At 52.2% G+C, this 14019-nt stretch overlaps 6 protein-coding genes across 6 annotated transcripts; 3 read left to right on the top strand and 3 right to left on the bottom strand.

The window, feature by feature from the left end:
- The first annotated feature begins 789 nt into the window (after positions 1 to 789).
- ASPSYDRAFT_48199 (uncharacterized protein) lies at positions 790 to 2789 on the top strand. Its single transcript, XM_040847581.1, has 2 exons — positions 790 to 1203; positions 1268 to 2789. The coding sequence occupies exons 1-2, from the start codon at positions 925 to 927 to the stop codon at positions 2696 to 2698; spliced, it is 1710 nt and encodes a 569-aa protein (XP_040699732.1). The 5' UTR covers positions 790 to 924; the 3' UTR covers positions 2699 to 2789.
- Positions 2790 to 4025: 1236 nt separating this feature from the next.
- ASPSYDRAFT_80614 (SDR family oxidoreductase) lies at positions 4026 to 5408 on the bottom strand (the record flags this gene model as incomplete). The annotated part of the gene is made up of 4 exons (XM_040851050.1): positions 4026 to 4591; positions 4700 to 4883; positions 4953 to 5235; positions 5290 to 5408. 4 exons carry the CDS (start codon positions 5406 to 5408, stop codon positions 4026 to 4028), a joined length of 1152 nt encoding a protein of 383 aa, XP_040699731.1.
- Positions 5409 to 6172: 764 nt separating this feature from the next.
- On the bottom strand, positions 6173 to 7156 carry ASPSYDRAFT_92127 (uncharacterized protein; the record flags this gene model as incomplete). The annotated part of the gene is made up of 1 exon (XM_040852612.1): positions 6173 to 7156. One exon carries the CDS (start codon positions 7154 to 7156, stop codon positions 6173 to 6175), a length of 984 nt encoding a protein of 327 aa, XP_040699730.1.
- Positions 7157 to 8736: 1580 nt separating this feature from the next.
- Positions 8737 to 9630, top strand: ASPSYDRAFT_70795 (uncharacterized protein; the record flags this gene model as incomplete). Its single annotated transcript, XM_040850537.1, has 1 exon — positions 8737 to 9630. One exon carries the CDS (start codon positions 8737 to 8739, stop codon positions 9628 to 9630), a length of 894 nt encoding a protein of 297 aa, XP_040699729.1.
- A 793-nt stretch (positions 9631 to 10423) lies between these two features.
- On the bottom strand, positions 10424 to 12593 carry ASPSYDRAFT_48196 (cytochrome P450). Its single transcript, XM_040847580.1, has 7 exons — positions 12344 to 12593; positions 12168 to 12297; positions 11927 to 12118; positions 11724 to 11875; positions 11427 to 11671; positions 11098 to 11369; positions 10424 to 11030 (listed from the first exon to the last, which is right to left on the bottom strand). The coding sequence occupies exons 1-7, from the start codon at positions 12540 to 12542 to the stop codon at positions 10643 to 10645; spliced, it is 1578 nt and encodes a 525-aa protein (XP_040699728.1). The 5' UTR covers positions 12543 to 12593; the 3' UTR covers positions 10424 to 10642.
- Positions 12594 to 13154: 561 nt separating this feature from the next.
- ASPSYDRAFT_391773 (uncharacterized protein) lies at positions 13155 to 13934 on the top strand. The gene is made up of 3 exons (XM_040845842.1): positions 13155 to 13313; positions 13371 to 13491; positions 13567 to 13934. Exons 2-3 carry the CDS (start codon positions 13399 to 13401, stop codon positions 13885 to 13887), a joined length of 414 nt encoding a protein of 137 aa, XP_040699727.1. The 5' UTR covers positions 13155 to 13313; positions 13371 to 13398; the 3' UTR covers positions 13888 to 13934.
- Positions 13935 to 14019: the final 85 nt, after the last annotated feature.

The raw sequence follows: 14019 nt of genomic DNA, 5'->3' as shown, positions 1-14019 counted from the left end.
TCTTGGGGGTACAAAGATGTTCCCTCATAAACTTAGGGATCCTCCTACTCCCTTTCTTGTTCCTTTTTAGAAGTCAAATGATCCTCGAAATATGAGAACTCAAGCTCCAGACCATGCAGTGCAAGTGCATGAAAGAGCTTGTCTTTTGTGGCTAACTTTTAAATACACTCTAACCTTTTAATGAAAATATTCTATTGTCCAGAACTTTGGTATAAGTCCTTGACCCAATCCTCCAGATTCCCTGGGATGAGGTCCTATAAAGGCCTAGGGTGTTACTATAAGCAAATTTGGCTGGAACCGGATAGACGACCCGTACGAGGCCTGGACAAGTAAGTACCTTTCACTCGTACGAAAGTGCGGGCATCATTCCCTGCCCAGAGAGCTATCATGAAAGAGGATAGCATGCTAAATTGATATCTGAACAACGTCACATGAATTAGCTTTTGCACACGGTGCGACTCCATTTCTATCAAGTAGTACCGCACCCACCACACGCAGACTATTCTCGGACTTGAACCGGTTTCTCGGCAATTCGGCGCCTGGATCGACGCCGGACGTGGGCGCCAAGGGTCAATGAACTACTCAGCTGGCGATCTCTGGAGATAGTGCACAGGGGTCTCCGGCAGCCTACAGGTTCCTTACGGAATTCGGCACCGTCAACCCTGCCCGGACAAGTATATGATCTCACCATGGTTATGCACTGTGGGCCCATTATTTGTATCAGGCATCATCTCTATCTTTCACAGCCCCTCGCATACAATGGAACTGTCCTGCAGCGGCTACTTAAGCCCCTGTGGGAGCCCGACTTGAAAATCTTCCATCGTTCATCATTTATCTCACTCATCCTGGCACCGCAACACTACTAGTTCTTTCTTTTCTTTCCCAGCACACTCGCCTACTACCGACCTGCCATGGCCCCTGAACATGAGACTCCTGGAGGACGGACACTGGCCACTGTCGTGGACAGGCTGGCCAAGGAGTGCCCGACCCGGACGGTCTGCAAAGCCCCCAACGGCCCCCCAGGCGACTGATGGCTTCTCGCCGTTCACCATGGAAGAGCTTTCCAAGGCAATTGACTTCACCGCATCGCTGATCGAGCAGTCCCTTGGCAAGGCCAGCAAGGACGAGGTCCTAGTCTACCTTGGAGACAATGACATCCGGTACCTGGTGTTTGTGGTTGCTTGTCAGAAGACCAGCTACAAGGTAATTTCTGCCATCTCTCCTGTTCCAGTGGCTGGTCATATAAGAGCTGACACGTCGAGCCCAGCCGTTTCTGCCATCTACACAGAACTCCATTGACGTGCAGGCCGAGCTTCTGGAGCGCACTGGGTGCTCTGGGATTCTGTTCAGCGCTTCCTACGCAGACTACGCACACTCGGTGGGGGGCGGCACCCCAGCCATCCAGGTGCCCGACATCGAGCGGATGGTTGCCGATTTCTCTGGCAGCTTCCTCTATGACACGCCATACGATGCCATTGAAGACCAAAGCGCCATCATCATCCACAGCTCCGGCACAACAGGCATTCCCAAGGCTATTCCCCTCACGCATGGGTTCCTGGGGACTCTGGACAAGCAGAGCCAGGTGCCCGTCCCTGAGGGCAGGCAGTCGGCCATCCCCAACCGGCTCAGTCACGACGACCTCTTCCTCTCGACGGCCCCCTTCTTCCACATCATGGGCATCTTCGCCGGAATCATGTCCATCTACCGCGGCACACCCTTCATCTACCCGCCGCCGACCACGACGGGTCTCACCGTCGACAGCTTAATCCAAACAATCCAGGCCGCACAACCCACTGTCGCCGTCATTACCCCTTCCCACATTGAAGCGGTCGGTCGGTCGGACTCCGCCCTGGAAACCCTATCGACCCTGCGCATGGTTTGCGTCGGCGGCGCACCGCTCGCGCCCGAAATCGGCGCCGCCCTGAACAAACGCACCAACCTCGTCTCCGTCATGGGAGCCAGCGAGCTAGGTCTCGTGCTCTCGCTCGTGCCTCAGAACAAGGCGGACTGGGAGTATTTCGAATGGAACCCGAATTACGGCGTGCGCATGGATGCCTGTGGCGACGCCGACGCCGCCGGCAAGAACGAGAACGACAACAACAACAACACCCTGTTTTTCGAGCTGGTGATCCCGCGCAGCGGCGGCGGCGGCGGCGCTGGAAGAGACATTCACGGCATCTTCCACACCTTCCCGCACCTGAAGACCGAGTACCGCACCAAGGACGTCTTCAGCCGACACCCGACCCGGCCCAACCTGTGGAAGTATGAGGGCCGCCTCGACGACACGATCACCCTGGCCGACGGGACCAAGATCAACCCGGTGCCCATGGAAAAGGTCATTGAAGGCCACCGGCTTGTGTCGCGCGCCGTGGTGATCGGGCAGCGGCGCCCGCGCGCCGCGGTCCTCGTCGAGCCCGCGGAAGGAGAAGAGGCAGAGGAACTGATCCGGGACAGTGGCTCCTCCGTGTCGGCCTTTGCGCGCGCGATCTGGTCTTCCGTTGAACAGGCGAATCGACTGGTGCCGGATCAGGGGAGGATTGGGATCATGCGGGTTGGGCTGGCGTCGGCAGAGAAACCGTTTCGCACGACGCCCAAGGGCAGCACGCAACGGCGAAAGGTGCTCGAGGAGTACGCGGCGGAGATTGACGGCATCTACGAGCGCGAAGAATACTGGTATAACTTGTTTCGCAATGGTTAAGGTTGGATGATTACGGCTCATAAGATATTATAAATAAAGATTGACCTACAGATACAGCGAGTCATTAAATGGTCAAATCCTTCTGTTGGCCTAAAATGAATGTCCCTGCTCTTAGTCGTAACCCCGTACATCAACTACTATGACAAGATCAATATAAACATACGAACTCTCATCGAGTTGTTAGGTATAATCATCCTCACTTGAGATGGTTCTCACGTGAACAAGGGGGGTGGTAGCACAACCCTAACCAAGTCAAAGATCGTGCTCAGGGCCAGGGAGCGACAAGAATGTGGGAATCATCGTCTTTTTCGCAAATCAACCTTAGCAGTCGCAGTGCTCCAATTCGAGTGAATCCCTGGCAGAGGCGATCCACGGACTGTCCGCTTGGCGCACTTAAAACTGGGCCCGCCGAATGCAAGTCGGATCCATCTACTAGTAGTTAGTCTACATACCGGATTCAAAGTTCATGCGCTGCCACCACTGCCCAGCGCAGTAAGACAGCAGTAGTCTCAAATAAGTTCCGAGACCTACCTAGCAGTGGGGCTGGTCGGTGAACTGGGTGAACAGTCCTGCATAACAATGATCGGTCCGGCATGTCAACTCCCAGATGGAGACAGACGGGGACAGACGGACGGAATTAAGGGACAAAAACCGGCCATGCCATGTCCATATTACCCTCTTCGGGAAGTTCAATCTCATCAGTTATGCCAAAACTCGGTGTTAGCGGATATAGCAAGTCCGTCTCTACTCCACGCATCTACCTACGTGGTCGGCCATCCAACGCAGAACGGCAGCCGGATCCTAAACCCGTTATTATTGCCGTTCCATTTCCTAGGGCTGTCGGCCGTCGCCTGTGAGTCACTAGTGTATCCCCTTGTGGATTATATGTTGTCACCGAGTCATCCCTCCTAGGGCAGGGTAGCCCAGTCCTCCATACTCTTCCAGCCATGAATATATTTCTAGATGTATCCGAGTGTGCGTACGTAAAGTGGCCGGATTTACTGATGCCGGGTAGTACTATCGCTTTATCTTGCACATAATGCGGAAGGAGGATAACAACGCATGTGTGTAACTGTAGGATGTGTGGATGTGCTGAGAGGATTGCAGCTGGACTGAGAGAGCCGGAAATAATGATCAACAAGGCAGGAATAGTAAAGGGACCCAGGGCCAATGTGCTGTGTTGCATTTGTGGAAGAAAGCAGGTCTATTCTATAAGGTACTCCAGTCTAGGCTACCATTCTAAGTACTGTACAACTTTTGTCTTTTTTTTTTTCCCTCCCCCCTTACCCCGCGGGCAGTGAAACAAGGATTTCAACGCCAAAGCTCATCACCAGATTATGGGAAGAACACCAGCATTCTCATACGCGCGCATGGTGTTCAGCCAACCCTGATAAGTGTCGTCGCTGCGGTCCCAGCCAAACTGACGCGCCTTGGTAACCGTGCTGACGAACGGGGCCTTCTGCTGCGATGGGGTGATGTACCAGTTCATAAGCTCAAAGGCATCGAGGTGGAAGGCCTCAGGATCACCGCCGTGCCTGGCTACAATGGTCTCCCAAACGGGCTTCTTGTCCTTAGCCCACTCGGCCAGGTCGAGCGGCTGCGTCGCCTCGGTGGGTGCCTCGAAGCGCTCCATTGGGACCCGGAAATACTCCGCCAGCTGGTGCCAGAGAAACTTCCATGCGATTACATCACCGTTGACATGGTTGAACGCCTCGTCCTTGCAGTGCGGCTGGGTGGCTGCCCAGATGGTGAGGTCTGCAATGCTCGGCGCGCATGACTGGTTCTCGACGCGGTGGTAGCCGTCTAGGTTGCCCGGCCAGCGAGGGGGCTCACCGAGCTCGCGGCTGATGAGGAAGTACTGGGCGATCGGGAGAGTTTCGTTGATGCCAAGGTCTATGCGTGGGTTTTGGAGTCAAATAAGAAAGAAGCAAACAAAGGTAGCAAGGTGACGGGCGAGGAGAGGGGAGAGGAATGTGGCTTGACGGGAGGGTCGCGACGTACATTGGCAGCTATAGCCAATGATGGCCATGGGACGAATGATATTGTAGTTCCATGCGCCACGGCGCTTCTGAACAGCGAACAGGTCATCTTCTTGCTCATAATAGAAGATGTTGTGAGGGCCTTGGTAGCGAGGCATGTCCTCTACGAGGGGTGTTTTAATATCCCGGTATTGAAACCCGTAATGCTGCTGATGGTGAGATTCAAGCTCCTTCCTTTTCTCTGTCTCTCTCTCTCTCTCTATGTGAACGCTTACCTTTCCTCCTGTCTGAAGCACCACGCGCTCCAATCTGGGACAGGCAAGATCCACTGCTTGAATGAAGTTCCGGAACAGAGGGCCGTTCTTCTCGTGCAGCTTGGAGAAATCATTGTTGTGGATGTATGAGGCAAAGAACGCGTGAGTGACGCCCTGGCACAACTCCTTGATCTTTTCTACAATAGCCTCAACCGGGTTGAGGAAGTCAATGGCCACAAAGCGCACCCTCGGGTCAGTGTAGACGGTCTTGATTGGGCTCCTGGAGGTGATGATGATCTCGGCCCTGAAGTAGGTGTTAGCAGCTAGTGTCTGCTGAGTGGTTTTGAGATTAACCTACCACTCCCGGTACGGCTGCTTGACCAAGTGGTCAACAATGGCGCTTCCAGTAATACCATTGGCACCGGTAACAAAAGCGACTTTGCTGGTCGAGGGGCGAATGCCGAAAAGATTGCTCATGGTGATTGATGGGCGCTTAGAGACTGGTGAATTTCGAGAAAGGGCAGAGCTTTTAAACAGCATCCCCGGTGTTTTACCGGTGTTTTATGGCCCTGGTCCTCGTCGTCGGCTTGCCGAAACCGGGAAATGCCGTTGCACCTGGACAACGGAAATTAGCAGCCCGATGGTGGGTTCCTGCGCTGGCCAGTGGACGAAAGTCTCCGGCACATACCCGTTTGGAATCATGTTGAAGTTCATCAAGATGCTGAGATAGTCCAACGGTGCCAAGAGCCAGGCCCAACTGTGGATCCGCTCCGCCCAAGGCGAGAGGTGGAGCGGGGCGGGCTGGGCCAGGACAGCGGGGCCAGCTGCCCTAGGGAGGCCGATCTTGAATTTTGGCAAATACTCAACGGCTCCCACTTTTCTTCAGTAGTCTTACTCTCTACAACTGTTTGCTATTGAAGGGCAAAACTAAGCACCATGACTAATCATCCACTATTAATCCGTGCACTCGAAGAATTCTACAACCCCCATTGTCTCTGACTCTCCATCTCAACCACCACGATCAACGAAGAATGGGAGAGAGGGAAAGAGGCATAGAGAATAATAATCCACACAGTTCTCCAAGTTCTTGCCATAATCTTAATATGCAAACAAGTGGCTTTACAAGTACAGATAACTCTACAGATACTCGGATTCATGTCATCAAAAGTACACACGTTGATCATTTGAGACTCTAAATTAACACTTTTACTTTTGCTTTTGGTTGCAAGGCATCAACTAAGCTACATGGAAATGGCCGCGATTTTTGCAGGCTCCATGCGGCCCAGCACTGGCGCAAACTGTGCACCACTGGTCGCCACATACAGAACTGAACGCTCCTGGTCCAGCGCGGCAGCAGTCGACCCGCCCACGGCCAGCATGTACTGGTTTCCCGCCAACAACCGAACACGTCCCTCAGGGGAGACCTCAATTACCTGGTTCTGTGGATTGGTCGTCAGGTACGCTGTCCCATTCGCTGTTAGAGCAAACCCGTCAAAGGTAAACCCGCTGGTGATGATTTCGACTGGGCCTACCGCCGTCGCGTTGTGGTTGACAGGGATGCGCGCATAAACCTCCTGGCTGGTGCTGGTGTAGTAGACATAATCCCCCAGCACCTTGAGTCCGTTGACCCCAACCGGCACGGGCTGCCCGGCAGCAGGGACCATGGAAGTGTGCGACAAGGCCGTCGAGTATTCGCCCGTTGTCACGTTGAGCCGCCAGATGGTTCCTTTCAGAGCATCGGCGATCAGGAGAAGGTCCTCGCTGAACCTGGTCATCCCGTCCAGAAAGTCCCCTTCCGGCATGCGTGCTAGGACTTTGGCCGTGGCGGTTATACCGGTGAGGTCAACCTTCCAGATGACAAACGAGCCCGGGGTTGGAAGAATACTCGGGAGGGATAGGTTTCCAACGACGACGGCGAAAACATCCTGGCCAATTTCGGTGATTCCCAGGGTGCTCGTGGCGTTGGGGAAATTGACAAGGCGCGAACCATGCCCTGGATGGCTGAGGTCACAATTTGGCTCAATGGACCAGAGCTCGGGGGCATCAATGCGCGTGGCGAGGAGGGAGCCATCAGAACGCAGAGCGAGGTTTTCAAACCAGCTACCATTGCGCTCAAGCTGAAAGACGATCGGCGCTGGCTCAATCTGGTAGCCACGCGGACGAAACGGCGAAGTGCAAGCCGTTTGGACAAGAAGGAGTCCGATGGTAAGGATAGTAAAATGCATATTGCCGCGTGGAAGGAAGAAGGCTCACGGATTTCAAACAGGAGGAAAAATGCAACGAGGGTATTCCTCCATCGCACTTATCTATCTCATGGCAGCTGGCAAGCGCGATAGGAGGGCTATCGCAGCGGAAACGTGTTTGACAGGGCCCCAATGTCTCATTCAGCCTAGCGTTTTGTTTATGGGCAAATGTCACGGCCTAATCGCGCTCCAGAAGCCTTCCAGAAGAGTAGTGCTCCGAGATGCCAAATTATAATGGATCGAAAGCAAGACAAAGGTGGCTTGGAGTTGGCGTCGGTTTCGCCGAGACATTCGGTGTGCAGTGTGATGTGCGGAAAGGACGAGCTAGACGAGCCACTACCAAGGCTATCTGCTCCATCTTGTCAGTGCAGTCGTTGTCAGAAGAAACTTTGAATCTGACCTTGCCTTGGTTTGCGTGGCTTAAGATCGACCGCCTCAGCTTGCTGCTCTGCTACGTATCGAGGCTTGCTGTGCACTGTTATTGGTGTAGATATCGCTAGGTCGGAGGTGAACCGGCACTGCAATATCTGGTCACGTAAACAGGTTCCCACCGAGTTACCAAAAGGCCGGAGTGTCTCCGAATGTTGCAAGGACTCTGCAGAACGGATACATCGGCAATCCATGCCCACCACTCGGTTGGGGGGGTGTGTGGACGTGCCTGGGCAACAGCCCCAACGGATATCTCGGCACAGAATCATAACACCTTCGTACTCGAGAATGAAATAATGCCGTTCGGGTGAGGTAGGCCTCATCCGCCTCTGTCCCCAGACCGTGAGGACTACGCCGTCGGCTTTGACGGCCTAAATGACCCGCTATACCTATGGAATTAGCCGATCAGGACCAGGTAGGCCCCTCCATTCCCGTGCTAACTTCACTGGGCAGACGCCTTGCTGACTCTCCAACCTTTGTATCAGTTTCATCCTTGCTTTCACCTACGTCAGCTCTATCTTCGACTCCGCTGTCTTTAGCCCGTCCATAGCGAGCGCAACAAAGCTGATGACGAACCACGTACATGCCATGAGGACGATGCCAATGAGGAAGAGCGGGCGGCGACCGAAGCGGCCGTGGACGGGCAGGGCGACGAGATTACAGCGTCAAGACAGTTCTGATCTTCAATACATTCTGCGCGCATAGCTCGGTGTGGTGGTCACCCACCAAGCCTCTACTGAGAAGTTTGTCTACAAGGACTTTAAAATGTATGACTTTACTGGGTACACAGAAGAGATACAGAGGATATTCTAAGAGTATATAATCCGAGAGGGATGAGTTCAGCTTGCTCGCGCAAATGACCGCCAGAGCTCTGTTATCCCCGCAGCCAGCACCTTTAAATCCGAGAAGGGTAAGAGTCAATGTAAAGTATAATATAGGGTTATGGCTCGGAAACAACTATAACATAGAGTTCACCAGCAAGTCAGGTGCTTATCGTAGACACGCTGTCAGAGCGTCATGGTGGCAATTGCACACCACTTCTAGATAATGATCCCACTGGACACTACAAGCCCATCATATCGAAGATATCAGGCATTCCGAAATAAAGCGCACCAACTCCAACAGCAAACAACATGGCAGGTCATGGAATAGTCTCGGAGATCGCAGTCAATAGCCCCGAACACGGCTTCCTGGGGCGCCTAGCGCCTTCCATTGAGCGTTACGCTTACCAGGGCAGGAGCCAATATATCGAGTTTTTTGAATCAAGACGCAAAGACTGGTTCGAAAACCCAGCTGAAATCCCGGACCTGTTCATGGTCACCAACATCACGAACGATATCTTTGAGCAGATCTTCCTCCCTGCCGCTGAAGCAGAGGACGATGACTCCCCCGTTGCCCGCTGGATATCCTACGACGCCACGCTTGAGCTCCTGTTGATAAGGGTGGGCAAGAGTGCCATCCACGAATATGCCGCGGGCGCCTTCGACACGATCCTATTCGAAGCCATTGAGCCCACGGCGCTGGGTCGCCGACAGTTCTGCTCCTTCGATAGCACCCAATGTCGAGCTGCGGAGGGGGCTAAGGAGGCCGACAAGGCCTGGATACCTTTCCGGATGCCCCGCGGCCGCAATAGAGACTGGCCCAGTGCGGTGCTGGAAGTCGCGTTCTCCGAGACTCAGTCGAAGCTGCAGTCAGATGTCCGGTATTGGCAGCGGGCGAGCGCTGGCAAAGTGCGAATTGTCTTTGCTCTGCGCATTGGCCGTGCCCGGGAGCGGGAAATCACGATCGAGCAATGGGTGTTTGAAGATGGCCACTACCATCGCCAGGGCGTCGTGGCTCTTACGCGACTACAAAATGGCACCACGAATGTGCGTGGCGCGCCCATCACCGTCGAGTTTGAGAAGCTCTATCTACGCGCTCCGGCCACACCCAGCGAACATAAGGCCATTGAGATCAATGAAGAGAAGTTTGAGTTTTTGGCGGAACGGATCTGGACTGCGCAGGATGAGGAGCAGGAGAAGAACTAGTCGGCCACTAGACATATGTATTTTTTAATTTAGATTTTATAATATTTAAATTTAAATCAAAAGTTGAATGTGAATAAAATTCATTTATACGTATATTATTCATGCATACGAAAATTTAACTTATAAATTTATATAACTACTCACCGTGATAATAATTAACATCTTAAAGCGGTGTGCATTCTCTCTCTGCATGCTCGTATTAACGGATGGACTGTTGCCAAATTGAACCAGTCCTTACATGGACTTCATGTGAAATAGCCTATACTGTCTTGACAGACGCACACACAACCATCTGAGGATGTCAGTCTAATTTGACTGGTGCAAACGGCCAAGAGCAAGCTGGGCGCTGAAATGGAGTGTGCAAAACGTAGAAAGAAACAGTAACCATACTCGGGGCTCCAACTTGCGCGTTCCCGCATCCCAGGGTGGTCTGGGAAATATAGATAAAGCAAAGATAAAGGTATCTCACATATAGCTGAAAGGTATCAGATAAAGGTAGGAAAAGCCCTCCCTACTTATCTTAACCTTAGAGGAATTAAAAGTAGTAACCCAATTTTCACTTCTCACCCATACTTACCTAAGGCTTAGGATTTATCACCCCCTAAAAGCAGCAACGTACTCAGGGCTCGATTTACTTCTGGCCGCGTTGATAATAGTGGGTTAAGTACGGCTGAGCGGACGGGAAGCCCTGTTTTCCACACCCTGTGGCCGTATGTACTTGCTGTCACTAAACAATGGAATATAAAAGATGGAGGCGAGTGCAGCTGCACCGCCGTTTATAGTTTAGTAAGGTGTTCATTCTGCCAGCTATTATAAACACATAGCAGATACGCAAGGAAAGTTACGGATTCAACGTATTAGTACAAAATACCCTAGCATGATTCGTTAGTTCACAAATAAAAGCCTTCTACTAACTAGTAATGATCAATATTAAAAGAGACCAGACATTCGACTTGAACACTTTGACTCGCAATATGTAATCCGCATCGACCTCGCCGAAATGCAACCCCCGCTATTTAAACATCCCACGGACGATATCTGCGTCTCTCGTCTCCCACTGAAGCTCGTCCTCCACAGAACGGATTATCTCCTCATACTTTGGATCTCTTGGTTTGATACCCACCACAAACGGCGCCGGGTGGCTAACCATACCCGGTGAAAAGCGCGGCTGAACATCGATTTCCTTGCCGTCGCGGACAGCCTTGCCGATATTAAAGGACGCCAGGGACATACTCATAGTCAGGTAGAGGTTCGAGTCTGCAAGGATTCGACCAGGGCAGATGCGCCGTCCAAAGCCAAAGGCCAACGAGTGCGGATCTCGCTCGGGGGTATCGCCCAGGAAGCGCTCCGGGTTAAAGCTCATTGGGTCTTTATAATCCCTTGGGTCGTGGCAGAAGGCCCTAATTATATGATGTAATTGTGTGAGAAACAAGTTTGGAAAGGTTGATCGAGGCGAGGTATACGGACCAGATATTTGGCATGATGATGGATCCCTTCGGGATGTGATAGCCGTCGCAGACATCATCCTCCATCAAGCTGTGAGCTACGCCCATCGGCGTGACGGGATGCCACCGGAGGGCCTCTTTGACCACTGCGTTGATGTAGGGCAAATTGTCGCGATCCTCGTATCCCGGCAGCCGGTTTCGGCCAACGACACGGTCGATCTCTTCCTGGGCGCGTCTTTGCACATCTGGGTATAGAGCCATTGCCAGGTAGAACGAGGAAACCGTTGAAACGGTCTGGTTGTATGGTAAGCCTTGGACGGAAAATAAAAGACACAAGGGAAATAGACTCACCGTGTCTGCACCTCCAAAATAGAGTGAAAGGGCAGTCCATTTGACGTCGGTCTCTTGCTTGGATCCAGAAGGGATGTCCTCATCTTTCAGAATATTACCGACGTACGAAGCCTCAGAGCTGTGCATCTTGATCCGCTCTTGCACAAATTTGTAAGGCACATCTGCCATATCCTGGAGATCCTGCCAAAGTACTTGCGCGACTCGTCGAAAGCCTGCGCCTGGGAACCACGCGGGAACGTGTCGCACTGTATTCTGTCATTATAACGCCCCAGTAGATGTGCGGAATACTGTACATACAGATAGGCACGGCATCTACGAGCCATGTCCCGGGTACGAGCGCAGCAAGAACCTTTTCCATAGTCCTGTCGATGAAGTCCAGCAGGGGATCTGGCGCGGTGTAGTCCATGCGATAGCCGTACAGGAACTTGAGGGTCAAAGCTCCGGCAAGCCTACCATCATCAGCATGAATCTTTTATTCTCCTTTGTTTATTGAACCATACTTCTTCGCATGCCCAGGTAAACGCTCTGGCGCATCCAGCAGACAGACCAGGAAACGACGGACCTCGGTCTCTTGGGCTTGATTAAACCGAGAAACGCTGAGACTGGATCCCAGCTCGCGATGTATGTACTTGCGGTAGGCCTTCAGGCGTTTGCCATACCCTTGCATTAAAACCGTGCCATCCAAGCCACACCTATAAAAGTTAGGCAGCTAAAAGGGCTTGCCGGGGAGGTGAAGCATACAGACTGGCAAACGGCAGTTTAGGACGGTCCGAGTATATCACGGACTTTTTCTCTAGCAGTTCAAATGCAAGTCGCGCATCATTGAGGATGATCAGGCGCTGGCCGAGAACAGACACCGTGCTTATAGGTCCTATTCTCGAGTTAGACGACGGAGGCTGACTGGGAAATGCGCGCACCATATAGCTCTTTGTGCTCTAACCAATGCATCCAGTCTGGAGAGCCAGGCGCGGGCATATCGCGCACATTGCCAACAATTGGCAGGGGCTTTGGGCCTGGGGGCAGGGATGTGCGGGAAATACTGGATTGTGTGCGAGAGAACAATAAGCCAACAAGATACAGGCTGGCGAGGCCCGCAACGACAAGAACTAGATACATCGTGGAGTGTTGCCAGTGGCAGAAGCCCAATCCCTTTTCCACGGCCAGGGCGCTTTAATAGCGAAGTCTGACTGCCCCACTTGCAGTTCGGTCTGGCATTCTTACGTACTCCAATTGCATGAAATGCCATGGGGTCCACCACGACTGCAGCTCGTCTGCAGCCTGACGGTGACCAAGATGTATCGCAACCAATCAGAGAATGAACAGCTGTCAGCAATTGGCACTCAGATTCCACGCTAGGGCAAGGCTTTCAAAGCCCTATAACATATTTCGGGCGATACTAACAGGCTCTACCCTACAGGCGGAGCAGACGGGATGCCCTATTTTCAAGTTGATTTCACCAGCTCGCTTGGAGATGAATGTTGCCTCGCTGACAAGACTGACGGGGACAGAAGCTCGTTGGGAGTAATACTCCGAGGCCATAGGTAGGGGACGTGAACCGTGTCAGGGGAGCAAGCACTACTCGGTGCTGAAGGCTCAGGTTGCGGAGGTCAAGCGGTTTGTCCAATCTGCCTTTATGATAATTCTCCCCCCCAGAGGAATAGTGGACTTCCGTGAAAAGGTAGTCATCATGAGCTGCTAGATGTGAGAAAAGCTACTTACTATTACGTTAGAAAGAAGATAACCTTGGACATATTCAAAGTCTCCACATCCCTTACACCTACATTGATGTTGGTTGGTGGTGCCAACTAACTCTCCCCCGACTGCCTTCAGGGAGCATTGATTACGCTCTTCCCAAGACTCAAGAGAACCAGGTCATTGGTCTTGACGGTAACGTACCAAGCGCCCCCTAGCTGATATCAGAGATGTTGGCTGATATGTTGCAAGAATCATCACAGACCCACGCACGTTGAACATGAAAGTCCATGTGTACAGCGTGATTTACACACGGGACCAGGTGTATGGGGTGCTTGAGAGGCTTAGCGGGGAGAAGGTGCCTCGTGAATACGTCAGTACTCAGTATCGCTACTAGCTAGCATCCTTGATACGAATTTCTAGTGTGCTAACTCTTCTGTCCCGGCAGATTTCGGAAGATGAAATCAATACGCGTATAGAGAAAGCACGGGTCGCTCTCAATCAGAATCCAGAGGATATCAGCGCGCTGACAACTTTTACGGTATCCCAGCTATTCCGGTCCTGGGGAATGCGTGGCGAAAACACCCCTGAGTACGCTGTTTACCTTGGATATTTGAGTGACAAAGATCTATACCCTGACTTTGCACCCATATCAGATTCGAGGACTATGTTAGGGAGGTTCTTGAAGGGAAGACTCGAGGAGTCTACCAGACCCAGAAATAATGGGATGTTTCTGAAATGGCAGCAATATTGTTGTTTCCAATGTTAGCCCTAACAACCCTTTAGCTAGATATTGATTAGCTTACTGGAGAGGCTGCAATTCTTTCGTCCACTCTTTTTACTTTATACTGCGCCCAACTAGTAGGACAGTATGGGAAATATTATGTGACATTGATGCAGG

The sequence above is a fragment of the Aspergillus sydowii genome, assembly GCF_001890705.1.
Source record: "Aspergillus sydowii CBS 593.65 unplaced genomic scaffold ASPSYscaffold_10, whole genome shotgun sequence".
Lineage (NCBI taxonomy): Eukaryota > Fungi > Ascomycota > Eurotiomycetes > Eurotiales > Aspergillaceae > Aspergillus > Aspergillus sydowii.
Note: the sequence above shows the minus strand (reverse complement) of the source record. Positions and strands in the feature narration are given on the sequence as shown.